Genomic DNA, 19,515 nt, shown 5'->3' with positions numbered 1-19,515 from the left:
GATTGCTATTTCATGATCCGGATCTGTGCAGAAGAAAACGATGGTCTAAAGTAATTGCCGAGATATCGCTTATGGTTAAAAGACGTCATGAAGTACAAGGTTGTTGTGACCTCTCTGCCTACGACCTATGCACGTAGAGAACCCCCTTTCGTTATGAACAATCGTCGCCAGTCCTGCGCCACTGGCTCGTCGTCCAGCCCCTCGTGACACCTATCTCTATCAAACTCTAATTGCGCCGTCACGGCCTGGGCTAAAGATATAAGTCGCGGATGTGGTGGATTATGTGGTTGGCTCGGGCACTCCCACGACAACGACCGAAGTTGGGTTGCCGAAAGCGTCCACTGTAGCTATTGTACTTGTAAAGGACACTAAGCCACCGGTGACATAGATGGTTTGAAGGAACTGCGTGACTGATGGCGCTGTTGATGAAGTGATCTTTGAAAGAATCAGCAGGCGATTTATGCTTGGGGCACCACACTCACGGTGTATGACGTGCTTATAGTCGAGGTGGTCGTGATGCTGGTGCCGCTTGTGGTCGTCGATATCGTGCTCGCGCTTGGAGGATTCAGCAAGAACAATGCGCTAGTGTATCCCAGCGACGCGCCAAAGTTGGCACTCGGCGTAGCTTGACCGAAGCTACCAGTCTTGAGATAGCAGGTGTCTGGTGCCATCGGAAAGTACACAACAGATCTACAGTCCGCGTTCGCTGCGCAGACATTCGCGCAGCTCTGAGCCGAGGCCGGGCTTTGTGGGATTACATCAAGATTGCCTCCTGTTACGTCGGTGCTGGGGCAGAGGAGGAATAGGTCTGTTCCGGAGGTGATCACGGTGCCGTTTCCTCCAAACGGACAGGTTGGGACAGGGGTGGAAGATGTGGTAATCGTCGTTGTACTGGATGCGTTGGACGCGACGGTGGTGGATGTGGAATTCAGTAATGCAGTCGATAGAGGAGTTGTTGGGGTGCTTGATGAGGACGCCAATGGTATTGTAATCAGAGAGCTCGAGAGAGTAGTTGATGGCGTAGTTGTTGCTGTACTACATCCAGAGCTTACTAGGAACACTGCATTGGTAATGTCCCGGCTGACCGCGCCTTCAGAACCCGCAACCTTGAGAAAGCAGTCTTCCGAGCCACCAGGATAGTATACCGCGGATTTGCAATTCGGAGTAGCAGAGCAGGCGGCTGCACAGCTCTCTGGGGTGGCTGCTTGGCCAGGATTTGGTATGACATCAGCTTGGTCGATACTATTCGTTACATCAGTGTTAGGACAGAGGAGATAGACACTGGCACCCGAAGTGAACAGGGTTCCGTTTTGGCCACTGGGGCAGGACGGAACGGGGCTGATGAGGGTTGTAGCACAGGCTGTCGTTGATGTGCCCGTGGTGGACGTAGCATTCGTTTGCGAGAAGGTCGCGGTCGACAGTAATTGAGCACTCAGCGTTGTATTATATGCACTGCTTGCGGCGTTCAGGGTAGAGATACTGGTCTGCAATGACGTCGAAGTGGAATTCTGGCCTGCTGTGGACGATGTTTGGGTAGTAGTCGATAAGGAGGCGGAAGTTGAGTTGCCGAACTGCTGTGAGGTACTAGGCGACGCAATAGCCGATGTGGTAGTAGACGTCGTATTCGCAGATGTCGTTATAACACTTGAAGTAGTGTTGAGCACAGCTGAGCTTACCAAGCTGCTGCTCGTTGTTGCCGAGCTGAGGAACGTAGCGTTGAGCACAGCTGAACTTACCAAGCTGCTGCTCGTTGTTGTCGAGCTGAGGAACGTAGCGTTGAGCACAGCTGAGCTTGACAAGCTGCTGCTCGTTGTTGTCGAGCTTAGGAATGTCGCGTTGACACTGTCCGTTATGCTTGAGCTAGTCGAAGGCAGGTCTGTGGTACTCGAATTTGAGACGGGGGTGGTTCCGCTAGATAGAATACTAGTCGAGGATGAGACACTACTAGGAGCAGTAGCACTAGTGCTTGTGATCGCCGGAACTGTGGAGGAAGTCGGCTGATTCGATGAAGAAGCGGCCTGTGTGGCTGACGAAGACCCATTTACAGGGGTCGAGGTACTTGTGTCAAAGCTGGAGACGACCAATGTGGACACTGAAGTTAGCGAAGATGAGATAGCACTGGTCGTGGCTTCTGCTGTGGATGAAGTCGTCGTTTGAAACTCTGACGAGGTCGTGGAGCTGGAGCTGAAGCTGAACGTAGAATTCAAGAAGGGCGCGACTGACTGAAATTGAGACGACGTCGGCGACAATGTTGCGCTCGTCGAGATCTCTGACGTCGGCGATGATGTAGTGCTAGTGGTGATGTCAAGCGTGATGGTCGTAGACAATGTAGCCACTGATTGTGTGCTCTCGGGCACCGACAGGGAGCTCACTGTTGACTGGGAAGACGGCTCGCTGATCGATGAAGTCGTTACAGTACTGCTCGTGGAAGAAAGCACGGGAGCTGTGAAAGTTGGGTTGGGAGTGCGAGTTGATGCCACCCGGTTTCGACAAACGCTTCCAGCTATAGCACCTACGGCTACGCTCACGCATCCATTCTGGGGGGCTTGTCCTCTGAAAAGCGCATACACCAAGTCTCCGCCACAATGATAAAACTGAGCTTCGCCATCGGACGGAGTGTCCCAGCTCAAGATGCCAGATATCAAGCTGAAAGTAATGTTGACAGCAGCGTCGGAACCCGAATTGAGGAACCCGAGTACTGCATCAGTCGCGATCGAGCTTTTCGCAACGGCTCTGTTGTACTGTATAAGGGAGCCATTGATGAGAAGCAAGGGGCTGGCGAAATCGCACAGATCTGCGTTGATGAGACTTCCAGGTAGTGTTGTAGGTACAGAGAGATCCGCCAGAGTGACCGGGGATGCTGTGGGGTCGTTGTTCTGCCTACGAGCATGTTCAGCCCGTCGCTTGACTGCATTGCCCGCAGTTGCTGCGGCTGGAGGACCACTGAAGCCCAAGAAAAAGAACGATTCTTGAGGAAGGTTGTCGACCGATTGTGCGGGCAGACCTTGTCCAAAGAAGAACGCCGCAGTTTGAGAAGAGACACTGGTCGTCGGAATAAATGCTGAAGTGGATGTGCCTGCGATGGTCGTCACCAAGCTTCCTGTGGTGCTGAAAAGCGTACTTGTGCTGCTCGAGACAGATGAAGATGCGCTCGAGCTCCCTGACAAGGAACTGAAGCTAGAGCTCGCCGTGCCTGACGGACTCGTGCCAGAGCTTCCCGTGGTTGACCCGGTCAGACTAGAAAGCCCAGTTGACTGTAGCGTACCAGGGCCAACCGCATTTGATACACTGGTGAGGCCGCCGGAAGTGGACGAGAACAGACTCGAGGTGGATGAGGAGGCATATTCCGTGAACGACGAAGTGCTAGTGATGAGACTGGAAGACGCTATGGATCCCGTCGTGGAAGTAGGTACACACAATGATAAAGAAGTAGGGAATATCGTGGTTGTCAGATATGATAGAATCTCGACTTCGGTCGGGGCAGCCGTGACGGTGAAAGGATGCCCATCTCTGAACGGGTCGATGACGGTGTTGCATGAGAAATATTCTTGATAGAACACTGGCTGCAGCTGCACAGTCACCGTGGGACCCGCTGGCGATGTATCAGAGCTGCCTAGATCTCGAAGATTGAGCCGGGCGTTAACGCCCGCTGTCGTAAAGGCAGCGAGGCGCCATGATGAAGTCTTCATTGCTGTAGTAGTGAGGATGACTATACCGCGTATGACACTGGATGAAAAAAGGTGACTCGTATTCCGCACGGCTGTGTTGATGTTTTGCATGTTCATTACTTGTCGCTTCTACGTATCGGTGGGTCTTCACCAGCAACAATGTCCAGTGCTGGGAAGAACGCGCTGACATCTGTCGAGCAGATTGCCTCGAAGGGGACAGCATTCTGGCAGGAGGAGGCTAAAAGTCCACTGCTATCGACCAGGATTCTGCTGACCAGCATTGACTGCTGAAAACGTGCTGTTGCCCTGTCGTTGATCAGGGAAGACAACAGCAGCCCCGAATTGCCCGAGATCCTACACAGAGGCCGTCCTGTGCACCATGATCAGCACAGGCATCGTGCACCGCGTCGTCTTCGATGTCGCTGTGAATAAGGTTCTCTTGACAGTTTCGCCGCATTCCGCTGGAGGCTGTCAACGGACTGAACAATGTTCACATTTGGGGACGTCCTGTAGGTAGATCTCCAATTTTCAAGAACACAACTTGCCAGTGACTGCTCTGAACGCGAGCGCCTCGATTCGTCTTCTGTATGCTGCCATTTGATGCATAATTGGGTCGCCAAATACAACCCGCCTCAAATCTTCATCACTGACCACATATGCGCCAATACCTTGAGCTTCGCTTACACCTTTCGGAACTCTTAACACGACAAGCCGACCGGCATTTGAGAGCGTAGAAGCCGGAACATCCCACCAAAGCTTCTGTTTGTGAGCTTTCTTGAGATTCTGCTTGGACTTCATCGGCTTCAAAGAAAGGTCCAAGCGAGACATGCTTGCTCCCAAGGTAGCGAGTGATGCCATTGGCTTCATCGTTTGACTCTGTGTTGTGACTTGACCATTCGAGGATGAGTTGGGTGCCGCAAGTAGATCGACCAGCGACCTTACATAAGCAGGCTCTGCTCGAACCACTGGGTCGCCCTCATTCATGAACGAGTGGAAGAGGCATTTCCGGATTCTTGAATCGGCAGAGTTCGGCTTTTGTAGAGGCAGTAGGCTTATCGGTGGAGCTCCAAACGTGACACAATGCACTCTCTTGAAGCAGTTGGTGAGAGTGTTGAGCTCTGAATGCACTGTCGATGAGAGCATGTGAGCGAAGAGTAGGCTCGCGACCGCGCCTCCAGCAGAATGGCCTGTTATGAGGAGTGAGCAATGTGCGCGGTCCGGATTCTCCTGGAGAATGTCTCGAAGACGGGCGGCTATTGGCCGGACCATAGCTTTTGCGACTTTGAGGAACCCGGCGTGACAGAGGTTGCCCTCGTCATCAAGGAAGCCCTGCGGTGTTACCGGATCAGTCTTCAAATTGATGCCCCAATCTCGGAGACTCAAAACACTAGTGCCTCGTATGGCGAACACTATTGTTCTTCTGTCATCGCATGGTACCGACTTCACGACCATGGCCTTCGTTCCAGTCCTGCCATCAGCGGAGACGAAGTACTTCTTCTCAGCCGAGGATGCCGGTTGCCGATACGCCGTGGCTGCATATTCAGCAGCCAAGCAAAGCAGGGGGTACGTTGGTATGTACAGCTGTAGGGGCGGAAGTGACGCTGGCAGCGTCGAATTGAGGTATAGGTCGAGCTTAGAGAAGACCTCAACCGATTTCTCTTTAGACTTCTTCTCCGAGACTGGCTTCTGGAAGTGCACCAGTCTGCGGTCGGCACTGTATCCCTCGTGTGTGTCAATGTTGGGTATCCGGACACACAAATCGCTAGCTCCTCCACCGAATTCGTCTTCGTCAATTTGTGATATTACATCACAGAACTTATCTGCCACAGCATCATACAGGCCAACGTTCTTGTTGTAGCATCCGGCTGTCGCGTTGACGAGTGGACACGAGGTGTTCGTCGGCAACGTCAGTGTTGTTGTGGCATGTTGCGGGTGCTGATAGACAGGGTAGGACGGTGCTCGGGGCGGAAGGTACGGTACTGGTACAACTGGTCCATACCCGCCATACGAAGCATGTTGAACAGTATGTATAGCGTATGGGGGTGGTGGAGATATTGGCTGCGCAGGCTGCAACGGGCGACTGCCCGTTGCGACTTTCTTGCGCTTTTGTCGCGTCTCGAACCACATACTGGGCTAGATAGTGACGATACGTTCTCACCTCATCAGAGCTACGGTGGGATATATGAAGTTGTGTTGCGATGTGAATTGGAACACTCCCTACCGAATGCCTTCATTGCTCGTGACATGGAGGAAGGAATCAACATCGCAGTCTGTCGACAACAGGTATAGTCGTACACGACTCACGGCAGGGCAAACATGTGGTGCGGTCTCAGATGGTCAGAAAGCTGATGCGGGCGCGATGGGTCGACTCAGATCCTTGTTTTGCCCCTCGTCATTGGGTCCTCGGCTTGCGGCAACTCGCATGCGCCTCAATGGTGGGGACCAGTCGTGACGATGGCTGCTGTCTGCTTCGATATCTCATTGATCGTTCTTTATCCATTTGCTGGCTACGCGACCAGGGAGGCCGCCTTGGGAACGCCCATCTGCTTTGATTCTGCAAGGACTTTTGTTCCGGATGTTCATGCAGGCCACAAGTTAGCATCAGAATGCCTGACGCCCGCAAGAACGTCAGGCCACGCATGAATCATCTGCGAAATCGAACCAGTATTCATTGTCGACCAGTCTTATCGAGTATCAATGGAACGAGTCAACAAGCGTCAAGGGTTTTGACAGCGGAATCAAGCAGTTGTGATCATAGACTCACACGTCGCTCTTGCCGGGTCGGGTTTGTGGTTGCCTCCTCAGAATGCAAATGCCTTTCCTTCTCGAGGCAACTCCCGCCCATGCCACGTGGTCTTCTGGTCTGCTTACAACAGCACAGGCACCGGCAGCCATGACACTCTACCAATGATCTGACTGACTGACCGCTGAACAGCCTGTCCCTCCTATGAATTCCCTCGCCTGCGTCTGATTATCGACAATCTGCGGCTGCTGAGATCCCGGAATGCTGCTCAGATCCATCCGCAAGACGCTGCTTGGATCTATCACCACAACGGTCTTGCCCTCCCCAAGCAGACGTTTAATACTTTCTTGAATGACCCGTCGAGCTACAGGATTAAGAGAAAACGCATCTCGCAACGAAATTACCACAGCACAAGCGTCTGCATGCTCTCCAGACCCAGGATCTTTGGGATCTGGATCTCCAAGCTCCCGCACAATGGCCCTCGTGAGACGCTCTGAGCCAGCGAAGCGCACGGCTCCTCGCAGAGCAAAGATGACCACTTGCCGATCGCAATTCGGGTGATGCGGTTCTGATTTGCCTGCCACGATCTTGGCCACAGAGGTACTCACGCTGGCCCTGGCTATTTGGCTAACATCCATCATGTGGAAGCCCATGTCGCGTGACAGCTGTTCGAAGATGGCCACCGCACGCACACTGTTGCCATTCTCACTCAGCTTAGGTGAGAAGGCAGCAATGCCGACTTGTCCAGGCAAAGCACCCATTACGCCGCCTGCGACACCGCTCTTTGCAGGGATGCCGACCTGGGACACCCACTGACCAGCAGCATCGTACATCCCACAAGTCGTCATGACCGACAGAACTTGACGAACGCTGTCAGTCGGCATGATCGTTTCGCCAGTGACGGGATTGATGCCGGCGTTGGAAAGCGTTGCCGCCATCATGGCGAGATCGCGGACGTTGACGTTAATAGAGCACTGGCGTATGTAGCCCTTGACCACCTCCGCTGGCCTGCATGATATGATGCCTGCTGCTTTGAGCATATAGCCAATGCCCATATTACGGTCAGCATCTTGCATTTCAGCTTCGTAGACCTCCTCATCGACGTGAAGCTGTCTGCCCGCTAGCCGAGACATGATTTGCAAGATTCGATCTGTCCGTTCCTCCGCTAAAGCGTTTGGATGACATACGAGCGAATGCGCCGTTATGGCCCCAGCATTGATCATAGGGTTCATAGGCCGATTACTGCCCTTATGCAACGATAGTTTGTTGAAAGCATCGCCACTAGGTTCAACACCGATCCTTTCAAGAACGTGCTGTAGCCCGGCATCCTCAATTGCAATGGCGTAAACGAATGCTTTGGAGATGGACTGGATCGAGAACTCGACTTTGTCGTCACCGGCTGAGTAGACATTGCCATCTACCATAACAAGTGCCACGGCTAGCTTTGACGTGTCTGCTTCTCTGAGCGTCTTGATGTACTGGGCGGGTTGGCCATCTTCGATTGGTCGGACTTTATCCAGGACGACGTTGAGGTAGTCGGGAATTGGCGACTTCATCCTCAAGGTGCTGCCTGCTGTGGTAGCTCGTAGTACTTACAGGTTGCAAGAATGAAAAACATCACTACACTACCTCGACGTATGAAGAAATTCACTTGGTCGAACAAAGTCAGTCGTGCCAATACTTTGGCATTTCTTAGCGGTAGCATTTAGACGTTTGCTGAGCAATTGCAGTGACAGCTCGATTGCCTTTTTCGGCCTCATAATAGCCAAGTATCACGGCAGTGTAAGAAGTGTCAAGAGCTGCCGCCCATGCGCAACATCGCAATCCAGCACATGCAACATCCTTCGTAAGCTCATAATGCGTTCAAACGCCCATCGTAAAGTCATGTTCAATCCCAGGCGTAACGCTTGCCATGAACTTCAAGAACACCACCAGATACTGATCCACCCTGATCGCAACCTTGCCTTCTTCCTCTTCGGTCTCCTCACCTTGCTCAAGGACCTCCCACTCATCACCACCAGCGCCACCAGTTGCAGCTTTGACGCCTGCCTCGTGGGCCTGCTTCTGTTTCTCCGCCAGACTCATTCCTCTTGTATCGTCAATAAGTCCTTCCATGCCCGTCACTGCCTTTCCAGGTGCTTCGCCAGCTTTTGCCTTCTGCAATCGCAGCTTCAGCGCGGCATCAGCCCGGTCTAGCAAGATCTTCATGACAGACGCATGTTTGCAGGGATGGATGGAAGCCATCTTGACGGAGTTATCGAAAAACGGGAAGTCCTCGAGCGTGACAGTCTTGTCTTTGTAATCGCCCACAATGTCCTCCATCATTGCTTGCGGAGGTAGTGGGGCGGACGGTGACAGGTAGCCCGACAGCCAGAAGCGTGGGGTTCGGTAGTACGGTGTGTATGAGATGTACAATGTGTATGTGCGTAAAGGTCTGTATGCCATTAGTACCGTCGTTACTAAGTGCGGAAAGGGGATACCATACGCTGCGCCGGGTTGCGACTTATCGCGGATGATAGCCTCGTTGTCATCATCGTCGTCTTCCATATCTGGTATCTCGTCATCTTCTTCCTCTGCTTTCTTGCCGACCATGCCACTGTCTGTCATGGTCGTTACTTGGCCGCGAAGTCGTTCTTGCTCTTTCTCGCTTGCGCCGCCAGTCCGCAGCCAGCCGTCGTCCTCGCCTTCCTCCTCTGGGCCACCGAGGAAGCCATCACGCACCAAGTCGTCAGCCGCCCCACCCGCCCCTGTAAAGTTGTCGTCCAGTCGTCTGTGACATGGCACACCCCTCGTGACCAGGAATTGTTTGCCTTCGGGTAGGTAGTTTACTCTCCGCGCAGGTGAACTCGCGTCCGACCATGACCAGGAGGGGAACTTGTATACCAGGTAGTCGCCAGCGAGCAGGAACTCTTCGGGTGTGAGCTGTCCTGTTGATCGAAATGTCGACGTGTGTGAAACAGGGGTGATCCTATCCCGCACCTTATCGGCGAAGGAGTGTAGGAGATTCATCGTGGGGTAGGGGCAATATGCCCGCTGTCTATGCCTTCAGCACACTGGGAAGGGCTTCGGACTGGTGCGAAGCGTATCAAGAGATGTCAGCGCTGTATGATGACCACAAAAAAGCTGGCGAGTTGTGCAGTATGCAGTATGATGATCGATGAAGCCTTGCGACGTAGGCCACCATGACTGCAACGCGTGAGTTCCGCCAAGCCTCGCTAGCAGGCGTGGGGAATAACGTGGGGCAAAAAGGTAGTTTTGTATCAGTCGACCGCTTCACTTGACTTCAACGTCCTTTGTAATCGCATGCACAGAAGCTACAGTAGCAGTACAAGTTGTTGACACATGCGAACGCTCGAGCAACTTGAAGACCCATGTCGCCCGCTTCGGTAGTGGCGCAAAAAATGTGGCGTCCGCTGTGGCGTAACAGAATCGTCACTGGTGACCCATGACGTCTGACAGCGGAAGTCAGTTCCAGCTGCAAGGTACAGTCGTGTTCAAGTTGCGTTTCATAGCTTTTCTGAAAACCCGAGTTCTCATTTCCAATCTCTCCAGAACTGGTCATCGTCTGCCTCCAAGGTTAATTCACATAACTTTCAATCATGTCTGCCATTAGGACCGCCCCAAGGATCGCGCGCCCAGCGTTACGGCATCAATGTAGACGAACATTCGCGCAGACAGCGCGTCGCCGCGCTGAGGGCGTAAAGCCGGAAACACCTGCTGGCGCTGGCGGAGCTTCTGGAGCAATCGCAGGTGGTGTCGCTGGCGGCCTGGCAGCAGTGGCAATAGGTGTATGTTTCACAGCACAGAATCCTGACCTGACTGACATTCTCCATTAGTATTCCTGGTATCACTTCTCTGGTGCCAAGACTGCTGTCCAGAGCTATTCATCAGCAAAGAAGTACGTGAACGACACACTCAAGAAGACTCAAGAGAAAGCTCCTGCTCCCAATGAGGCTATCCAATGGCTACGAGGAACGGCAAACAGCTATGCTGGACTCATTCCAGGCGCAAAACAATATGTTGATGGTACCTTTGACGAGCTCGAGAAGATCTCGCAGGACCACAAGGACGAAGTCAACAAGATCGTCCAGAACGCCTACAAGCAGCTCGCCGATATCACCAAGAAGGAAGGCGCTAGTGTGGCCGGAGTTGTTCAGGCGTGGCAAGTCTTACAGTCAGCTGCAAAGGATGTCGGTGCTCTGGCCAAGGACGTCGGATCGGACGTCATGCAGAGGCATCCCGAAGTCCAAGAGCAGTTCGGTGGCAAGTTCAACGAGCTCAAGCGAATGGGCGATCAGTATGGTCCAGAGGCAAAGAAGAAGGTTGACGAGACCTGGAACCAGGTCCAGGATGCTGTGAAGGGTGGCGTTGGTATTGGCTCGATCGACCAGATCCGAAGGATCATCGAGGAGAAGATTCAAGATGTGCGCAAATTGGGCGATCAAGCTTGGGACAAGGGTCTGGAGCAAGCCAAGCCTTATCTCGACAAGGCTCCTAAGGTCAAGGAGTTCGTCGAGCAGAACAAGGACAAGCTCAAGAACTCCAACCTCAACGATCTCTGGAATCAGGTCCGCCAGGCAGCAGAGTCGGGAGACACAAAGGATCTGGAGAAGTTTGCGAAGGAGAAGGCTAACCAAGCCAGCCAGAGTGTGGGTGGTGGCAGTCTTGAGAAATATTTCCAGATGATCCCCAACGCTGGTGATATTGGTTCGAAGTTCCAGCAGCTGAAGGAGGTCGGCGACAAGCACGGCGATCGGGCAGAAGCGCTCTTGAAGGAGGCTTTCGAGGACATCAAGAAGGTGCTGGAGCAGAAGCTCGACGAGGGCAAGAAGATTGCAGACGACGCGAAGAAAGATGCGAAGTAAACGTCGGTCTGCGTGTGAGCGTTTCGTCCTCTTCCTCAAGCATTGTATGGTACTCAGCATAGGTCCTCGATCTGTCGTTTCGTACCTTGCCCTTTCGGAAGCATATGTAAGCATTTAGCAACAAGAAAAGCGCTGAATGGATCTGCGCGTATTCAAACAGCAATCAGGCATGTTCCAGTTCAAGATCTGCCTATGGTATCTCAAATCCGGAGTACTCACCTTTCTCGATCCAGCAATATTTACGATCCATCCATTTAGCCGAGGCATTACGTACCCCAGATGTACGCTGGAATCCGTGAAGTTAAGAGCTACCTAAGCATTATCTCTACCTCTCCAAATATCTACAGATCAACACTGGCAGCAATCGAGAACACTCGACAAGATCTGAAAGCAGTCCTGTCCCAGCAAAAGCACGCCGCCAACCCAGCATGTCAGGCCCCTACACCGGCGGCTGCAACTGCGGCCAAATCCGCTACTCCCTCTCCACCCCACCCATAATCGTCAACTGCTGCCACTGCACCTACTGCCAGCGCGAAACCGGCTCCGCCTTCGCAGTCAACGCCTTCTACGAGTCGGACCGCATGACTCTAACTTCAGGCACATCCCAGGACATCGAGGTCACCCCCATCGCCACCAAATCCGGGCGAGCGCAACACTTGCATCGCTGCCCGAAATGTAAGGTTGTCATGTGGTCCTTGTATGGGCAGCCGGCGGCGGGCGATTTCATGAGGGTTGTCAAGGTGGGGACTCTGGATGAGCCGGCTCGGATGCCGGTTGATGTGCATATTTATGCCGGGACGAAGCAGAAGTGGGTTGAGTTGGGGAATCATGATGCGAAGGCGGTGTTTGAGGAGAATGCCAAGCCGAAGGAGTGCTGGTCAAAGGAGAGCTTGGATAGGATGTCGAAGGTGGGTGAGAAACGGAGGGCTGCGAAGGAGAAGGGAAAGGGGGGTGAGAAGTTGTGACTATGTTGGGCGGGATGTAACTGTGATGGCAGCTAGCATGGTTAGATCTACTGGCAATTCAATCGAGAATTGGATGTACGATAGGCCAGGTACAGCGTTTCAGCAAAGGACAGTTGAATGTTCTGCGTCTCCTACTGTGAGCGCGGTGGTTTGCCTACCTCATACTTACTCTCGACTGACTGATCTAACCATCTGACCGTGTCGGACGATCGCTCTTTCCTCCGAATCAGGTCTCTAGTGCAAAGCGCGAAAGATAATCGCAAACTCGATGTCGTAGCTCCCCAGGTAGAGACACAACTCCTCATCCGGAGCAGGAACGATGATGGATGCACTTACACCCACACTCAGTTGCAGCGAAGCTGCTTCGTCTGCATGCTTCGACGATGTAGCCACTATCTACCTACCTACCATCGTTATCTGCCAAAGATCCCAAGCTTCATCACCAGCTCCAGTTCAGATCGTCACAAGTGCGATGGGCAAGAACCCGAGTCAACACAAGACGGTCGTTGGCGAGTCCAGTCGATCTACCAGCCATCGACTTGATGTCCAGGCGAGGCCTGAAGCTTTCGCCGAAGCACCCCTGGACACGAACGCAGGCGCCCATTGTGATCAACGCCATCGACTCTAATCGGTAGGACGCATTTCAGATGGGTATGCAGGCCGAGATGATCAGAACAGACCAGAACAGCGGAAGTCGTCGAGTTGTAGGCGGGATGCGTGCTGCCATGTCATGGCCTGTTAAATACGACAGACTCAAAGAAGGAAGAGCCCCGGAAGCTGAGATCTTGGCACACCCTCGCCCCCAGGAAGCTTGAGCACAGCCACGAATGTCTTCTTTTAGCACCCTTGCTGATCATTCGGCTACCCCGGAAGTTCTTTCTGGGAGCTGAGCTATCCTTGGTTTATCATAACCTTGGGGAGCTGACGTATATTTCGACCCTCCTTCGCATTACTTGAATGTATGCACATCGTGAGCAGCACGCAACGAACAGCATCATCTACTGGGGCAAGTCATTGGGATAGCACAGGAGTCAATTCGTCACGAGGGTCTCATTGTGCGACCTACATATTGCTTGCGCGAACAACGAACCGCGTCGAAATACCGACGTCAAACCACGTGCCAGTCGAGCCATACAAGCACGAATCTATTTTGAGACTCTCTAGAAGGACTGTTAGTCCTCTACTCGAGCAATCCGACTTTATATCCTTTTCGACATCTGGGTACGGTCGCATACTTGGACTTGGGCAGCTCTTGTTGGCGTTTGGGGTGACGATCGGCTGATCCTGCTCAATCGAAACATCATTTTGCATCACTTCGAGGACTGGCAAATTGTTCGCTTTCCGGCCATCAAAGTGTAGTTCCACGCGGCTCTTTGAAGGATCCTGTTTTGTGAACATTCTATTTATTCAGCAATTATGGGCTGCGGGTCATCCTCGTTGAAAGGTGAAGCCCCCTCGAGTGGGCTTTCTGGCGATCCTAGTCCACAAATCAGGAAAGTCAACACGAATTTCTCAGCAATCAATTATGAAGGCAGCGACCAGAAGAAGCGACGGATGACCGAGTACGCACCGCACGAGACGGTGCGTCAGCAGTCTCATGCCTCTGGTATTGACCCAGGTCAGTCAAGTGCAGGTGATGATATCGGTCCAGATGGAGCGACACTTCAGCCTTACCAAACATTAGGTGACGGTCCCAACGATATACCACTGAAGGATCAGAGCTATCCGCATGAGAAAATGGCAGGTGGCGGCAGTGCTGGCTCCTCGCAAGCGATGAACGGCGTCAACGGAACTAATGGCGTAGACCCGACGTCTGGCAAGGCAAAGGAGGAATTTGCGTCCACGAATGATCCTATAAATCATCAGGACACTGGCTCTTCTTCTCTCGAGCCGCCAGTCGGCGACGAGAAGAAAAAGCGCGGAAGCTGGATCGATAAATTCAAGGGTGGCGAGAAACGGGAGATTTCTGACGAAGAAATGAGAAAGGTGGGTAGCGAGTAGGGCTGCAACCCAAGCAGTCTGCGTCGCCAGCTTCCTAACACCACGACAATGTCGCCTCTTGGATGACTGCTGATGCCAAGCAACAGTATACAGGAAAGACAAAAGCGGAAATGACAGAATATATGAAGTCGGGAAAGGGTGTCGGCGCAAGACAAGACGCGAGGAATTATGGTGTCGCAGGTTCTGCTGATGCGAGCGGAGGTTTCTAGCGGAGGCTCTGCGAGGTGTCGCAGAATGTGTAACTGGGTATTTACCTAGTGTGTGGCATGGAATCCGATCGTCGGATCGACACGATTTGATCGAACCTTATGACACAGTTCACAGCTTGTGGTAGCTTGCAGACGGCGCCGGCGGATATGATCTTTGTGATATACAGCCTTTGGCGATGCAGAAAAGCGCACAATAGTAAGTTGGGATTTCAGAATGATTAGAAGGTTGTGGTGTTTGATACACGGAAGGCAATCTCAGCACGAATGTGTGCTACTTTGCCTTGATGTCCTTTCGCAACAACACGATGTTGTCCATGCCAGAGTGCGGCTATCTCATGCGCGCTGCCAGTGCTCCTTACGTCTTCACATCTTCGCCAAGCTGAGCTTCCCGGCAATCGCGACCGCCATCGCGACGCGCTGGCCTAAGCTCTGACTCGCAAAAGTTCTCAAGGGTATCATGCATTTCAGGGTCGACAGATACCACGAGGTGGCTCGCTGACCCCTATGCACCCGCACGAACCACAGCGAGGGATGGTATTGTGCACAGACAGGACTTTGCTGCGTACTAATATGGCACTACCGCAGCGACTTACAATTCACATAAATGGCTCCCATCATACTGTCACTCAATCTCTTCGACTCAACAGGCTTTACCAGCACCATGGGAAGCATGATCCGCTCGCTTTTGTGCATTCTCTTTGTTACGATCGTACCATACGTGCAATGCCAAGACTCTGGTAATTCCCTCGCCGTTAAGATGGAAGCATTCGCTGACACCCACCTCCTTAGACACCACTACCAGTGCCTCAATAGACGATGGCCTACCAGCGACGACCGCCGACACTTCCTCAGTCGAGCCATCGTACTCAGAAACCTCGATCGCCTCCCCCAATCCACCAACGTACATCGCCACACCATCAGGCTCGTGCCCCGAGGACGTTACCATCGTAGAGACCAAGACAGGGATGTATGGCACAGTAACAATCAACCCCAACGTCACCGTCACCGCCACGGAGTACGTGATGGGCAATTCGACGTACGATCCTACTGAGCCGACGATCCCTTCTGAGAGCTCGAATCAGTATCCCAGCCCTAGCTCGACGACGAGTGCGTCGACAACGACCGACACAGTCGCTCCGTCCGATGAGCCGACAGTGACAGTTGACCCGACGGCTTCGTCTGAGAGCACGATGGAAACTTCTTCAGAGTCCGGGGCATCTTCCGGACCAGATCCCTCAGACGTCACCCTCACAGGACCGCCGTCAGCAGAGCCTACCAGCACTGAGTCATCCACAACAACTACATCGGCCCCAACGACATGCTCAAAGTACCTATCGAGCACCACAATCTTCCCGTCTGCCTCCGCCACCGCATTTTACAACAACGGCACACGTTGGGACCCTTATAATATGAACGCCGACATCTTTGCGTCAAACGGCGGTACTTGGGACGAGTGTATCCAGAAGTGTGTCGACAATCCACAATGCGTGTATTTCATGTATAATAGCAATCGTGAACGATGTAGGTTGCAAGCCGAGGGAGAAGAGCAGTGTTTGAAGGAAATGTCGCAGTTCAGCTGTGGGAGGGTGCTGAGAGATTAGGAGGAGAGCGCAATCCGCTGCCTTGAGATCAAGGCGCGTGAGATGTCACGGGGAGCTTCGGGCATGGTTTTACGTTGGCGTGATCTTGGTCGCACGGGCTACTTACACACAGTTAGGCATACAAGACAACATGTTTTTGATACGTGCCGCATCAAGTAGGCGTTGTAAGAGTTCGAAGCGCTCCTCCCGCTCAAGTACGGGAAAAAAAAGAAATAGATTTGATTCAAGTCACTTTTTCGCGCTGTCGTTCGTCATTCGTATTCCTGCCTATGCATCTGATAATGCGGGTATCACCTTTTCAGTGGCCTCTAAATCGGCCAGCCGCCCTCCCTTATGCAATCATATGCGCCTGTCGTGAATGCGTCATCGAGCGTCTGTTGTGCTCCTTTCCAACCCGCCATTTACCCCTATGCATCAAGCTTGCGCTTTCTTGACGTCTTGTGAGCTGTGTGGTCCTGTCTACTACCTTCGTCTTCTCCACCTAGTCCTGGACCACTGTCGTTCTGGCCACGAAGGCGCCCTGTCCGCTTCTTCAGAACAGTGACTTTGGGCCCGTTTCCTGGCCGTGCTCTCGATTCCAATACTTTTTTCAGTCCTGCGGTTGGTGGGTCGTCGGGATTTCTTGGGCAGAGTTGCCACAGCAATGGAGCGCCAGATCTATGGTATATGGTGGCGCTGCACGGTGGCCGGACATGTGTGACTGATGTCGTCCGATCAGGTACAAGTGCTCGTTCTTCAGCTCGTCGAAGCCGCACTTGACGACGCTTTCTCCTTACCCTTACTCTCTTCCAACGGCCCATCCGATGTCGGCGCCGAAGGGATGCTGGAAGTGCGCCCGTCCTCTCCAAACAAATGATTCTGCTCGATATACTCGACGACAGGCGCTGGAATGAGATACTGAACACTCATGCCCCTTCTCAAGAATAAGCGAATCTTAGTGCTGCTGACGTCATTTTGGATGAGCTGCTGAATGACGTGGATGTTCTCGCGATAGGGCTGCAAGCTCGCGAGCGCTTCGTCGATATCGGTGCCTGAGCGCTCGATGATGAATGTGCCATAGCGTCCGAGGATGTGGTCGAGATCTGCCTCACTCCAGACACCAGGCGTGGACATGGTCTGAATCAGATCGGCACCGGCGAGCAGAGCGATGCGTACTTGTTTGCGAGTGCCGTCGCCAGCATCGATACCTTTGCGGATCTGGTTTATTTCATTGTCAAAGTGGTCGAGTACGTGGGCGGTTGGCGAGTATTCTTTCTTCTCGGCTTCCCAGGTATCGACCATTAGCCAGTGCGAGGCTTTGTCGATGGCGAGCTGGCACATTGCAACTCTGCATGTGTCAGCTCAGAATGTTAATACGAGATATATCAGACTTACCTGTGCTCTGCTGGCGCCAGACCTTGCTTCCGGTAGCGTCCGATACAGGTGATAAGTAGCCGCCGACAACCTCGAATTGTGTGTTGTGCTTCACATAGTCGCCAGCCATGACGAACATGCGCAGATGTAGGAATGTTATGGGTGAGAATGAGCCGCAAGCGACCAGAAGTAGAGGCGTCTTTGAGGGGTCATCTAGCTTCTTCTTGAGACGAGCCTCTGGGAAGTTGTATGCGTCCATGTCGTCGGCTTCACCAAGGACGGCTTGTAGTCTGGTGTGGCGGTGTTGGGCCGCAGAGAAGCGGCGCTTCTGAGCGTGTAATGCGTCGCTATGAGGATGAGAGAATGGCCGCAATCGGTTGGGCGGAGCTGATGCTAGGAGTGCTGCTCGGACGGGTGGGAGTGGATTGCTGTGGGAAGTATGGTAGGCGGCGCTTGCCGGATGGTGGAATTGAGAGTGGTGACGATAATAGCGTATATGTCTGATGTGTCGAGGAAATTGCAGACCACTGGAAGAGCGCATGCACACAGTCCCGAAGGCTCAGGAAGTTCTTGAAGTTGTAGGGAGCGGGAAAGGGAACTGAAAGAGAAGTATATTATTGTAGGTGGTAGGGAAAGTTACTCATCCTTATTGTTCCCCTCGGCCGCCTCCCCACCACCCATACTCAGCTACACTGCAAATTAGGTACCTACGGAAACGGGACGGAAGTCGAGACTCTTTCTTTGCTTTTTTCTCCCCCACCACCGATCACGGCACGCAATAGTCGGCTACTATGCCGCCGACCTGTTCTCCAACAGTATTGAGTCAGGTGTCCTCTACAGCCTACGCTGGCAGGCGTACAAGGTGACAAACTCAACGTGAATGGAGATCTGGTGAAGGCAGCAGGGCTCAAACGATAGTGATAAGCATCAATACTGCTGGAGTGCAGTTAATCGCACGAGCCTTGCAGATCTGGTGAACGCATACGGGTAAACCTCAGTCTCGTGGTGATATGGGTTTGGGACGGGGAAATGCTCAGCGCCATTCATGGGCATTCCCAAGGCGGACACCAGGCGTATGCTCGTTGCCCGAGTCTGAGAAGGTAGACGTTCGCAAGCCAAAGGGCGCCGTGGCATGTTGTGTTCAGTCCAGCAGCAAGCAGTGGTGGGATCTGTAGGATGATGTCGTGCGAAGCCTTAGGTTATATCGTGATAGACTAGTAGTGGGCCGGGGTAGCGTCGGTGGCGGCATGGGATCGCCTCAGACTGCCTTAGGTAAACCTCACGATTTGATAGACGCTGAAACGACACTCATCTCTCTCAACCACCTGGCTTCCAACACTCGCTATCCTCCCCCGTCGCTCGAACATATCGTCCACCGATCGATAGTCATCGCTCTCGCCATACCATGGCGGCGTGATGGACGAGTCTCGTGCATTGTCACCTGCACAACTCAGACGCCAACTGCACGGAAACTACGACCACCGCCCGCAACGATACCCGTCGACATCTCCTTCCTCCGCTATATTGAAGCCATCCTCGGGTCTTGATTCAAGGTAATTACTTCACCGCTGCAACTGCTACCTTCATTGCTTTCCACACTTGAACTTGACGGTTCTTGTCTCCACCTCAGCAACCACAGCCTTTTATCTGCATTGCCTTGCCTTGCCTAGCCATCTCTGCATCATATCTGCCTACCACCACTGTCTATCTCTCTATGCCATCTCCACAATTCTCTGCTCGTTCTGGCGCTCATGTCGTCCAGAGTCACTCGTTCCGCAGCCCGACTGCAACAGGAGGACGCTGATCCTCCTATCGACCCTCCAAATCTTTCATCTAAGAAACGAAAAGCCAACCCACAATCCGATCCGCATTCACCTGAAGTCGACGCCACAGGACCTACTCAGCCCTCGCCCCGACGCCGTTCAAAGAGGCAGAAGACGTCTTCTGAAGCGCCTCCTCAGACCACGTCCAGAGCCAACTCGAAGCGAGAGAACCGTAGAAAGGTCAATCTAAATCCGGCAATGTCGAACAATGGATTCGATAATGACAAGACTGCGGGCAACGCGGGCAACGAACGTCCGCTGATGGCTCGTTCAAGTTCTTCATCGAA

General features: G+C 53.0%; 9 protein-coding genes across 9 annotated transcripts; 4 read left to right on the top strand and 5 right to left on the bottom strand.

Moving 5' to 3' along the window:
* Positions 1-279: 279 nt before the first annotated feature.
* On the bottom strand, positions 280-3,689 carry AB675_11297 (uncharacterized protein; the record flags this gene model as incomplete). Its single annotated transcript, XM_018140128.1, has 2 exons — positions 280-435; positions 483-3,689. 2 exons carry the CDS (start codon positions 3,687-3,689, stop codon positions 280-282), a joined length of 3,363 nt encoding a protein of 1,120 aa, XP_018000065.1.
* A 507-nt stretch (positions 3,690-4,196) lies between these two features.
* On the bottom strand, positions 4,197-5,795 carry AB675_11296 (uncharacterized protein; the record flags this gene model as incomplete). Its single annotated transcript, XM_018140127.1, has 1 exon — positions 4,197-5,795. One exon carries the CDS (start codon positions 5,793-5,795, stop codon positions 4,197-4,199), a length of 1,599 nt encoding a protein of 532 aa, XP_017999826.1.
* A 774-nt stretch (positions 5,796-6,569) lies between these two features.
* Positions 6,570-7,967, bottom strand: AB675_11295 (Glutaminase; the record flags this gene model as incomplete). The annotated part of the gene is made up of 1 exon (XM_018140126.1): positions 6,570-7,967. One exon carries the CDS (start codon positions 7,965-7,967, stop codon positions 6,570-6,572), a length of 1,398 nt encoding a protein of 465 aa, XP_018000149.1.
* A 307-nt stretch (positions 7,968-8,274) lies between these two features.
* Positions 8,275-9,420, bottom strand: AB675_11294 (Autophagy-related protein 3; the record flags this gene model as incomplete). The annotated part of the gene is made up of 2 exons (XM_018140125.1): positions 8,275-8,845; positions 8,897-9,420. 2 exons carry the CDS (start codon positions 9,418-9,420, stop codon positions 8,275-8,277), a joined length of 1,095 nt encoding a protein of 364 aa, XP_017999919.1.
* Positions 9,421-10,010: 590 nt separating this feature from the next.
* AB675_11293 (uncharacterized protein) lies at positions 10,011-11,276 on the top strand (the record flags this gene model as incomplete). Its single annotated transcript, XM_018140124.1, has 2 exons — positions 10,011-10,199; positions 10,248-11,276. The coding sequence occupies 2 exons, from the start codon at positions 10,011-10,013 to the stop codon at positions 11,274-11,276; spliced, it is 1,218 nt and encodes a 405-aa protein (XP_017999870.1).
* A 428-nt stretch (positions 11,277-11,704) lies between these two features.
* AB675_11292 (uncharacterized protein) lies at positions 11,705-12,241 on the top strand (the record flags this gene model as incomplete). The annotated part of the gene is made up of 1 exon (XM_018140123.1): positions 11,705-12,241. One exon carries the CDS (start codon positions 11,705-11,707, stop codon positions 12,239-12,241), a length of 537 nt encoding a protein of 178 aa, XP_018000018.1.
* Positions 12,242-13,657: 1,416 nt separating this feature from the next.
* Positions 13,658-14,242, top strand: AB675_11291 (uncharacterized protein; the record flags this gene model as incomplete). Its single annotated transcript, XM_018140122.1, has 1 exon — positions 13,658-14,242. One exon carries the CDS (start codon positions 13,658-13,660, stop codon positions 14,240-14,242), a length of 585 nt encoding a protein of 194 aa, XP_017999966.1.
* An 813-nt stretch (positions 14,243-15,055) lies between these two features.
* On the top strand, positions 15,056-16,052 carry AB675_11290 (uncharacterized protein; the record flags this gene model as incomplete). Its single annotated transcript, XM_018140121.1, has 2 exons — positions 15,056-15,188; positions 15,241-16,052. The coding sequence occupies 2 exons, from the start codon at positions 15,056-15,058 to the stop codon at positions 16,050-16,052; spliced, it is 945 nt and encodes a 314-aa protein (XP_018000113.1).
* Positions 16,053-16,787: 735 nt separating this feature from the next.
* AB675_11289 (Nicotinamide/nicotinic acid mononucleotide adenylyltransferase 2) lies at positions 16,788-17,664 on the bottom strand (the record flags this gene model as incomplete). The annotated part of the gene is made up of 2 exons (XM_018140119.1): positions 16,788-17,377; positions 17,427-17,664. The coding sequence occupies 2 exons, from the start codon at positions 17,662-17,664 to the stop codon at positions 16,788-16,790; spliced, it is 828 nt and encodes a 275-aa protein (XP_018000098.1).
* Between the last annotated feature and the right edge of the window lie 1,851 nt (positions 17,665-19,515).

Source organism: Cyphellophora attinorum (assembly GCF_001299255.1).
Source record: "Cyphellophora attinorum strain CBS 131958 chromosome Unknown Contig13, whole genome shotgun sequence".
NCBI lineage: Eukaryota > Fungi > Ascomycota > Eurotiomycetes > Chaetothyriales > Cyphellophoraceae > Cyphellophora > Cyphellophora attinorum.
Note: the sequence above shows the minus strand (reverse complement) of the source record. Positions and strands in the feature narration are given on the sequence as shown.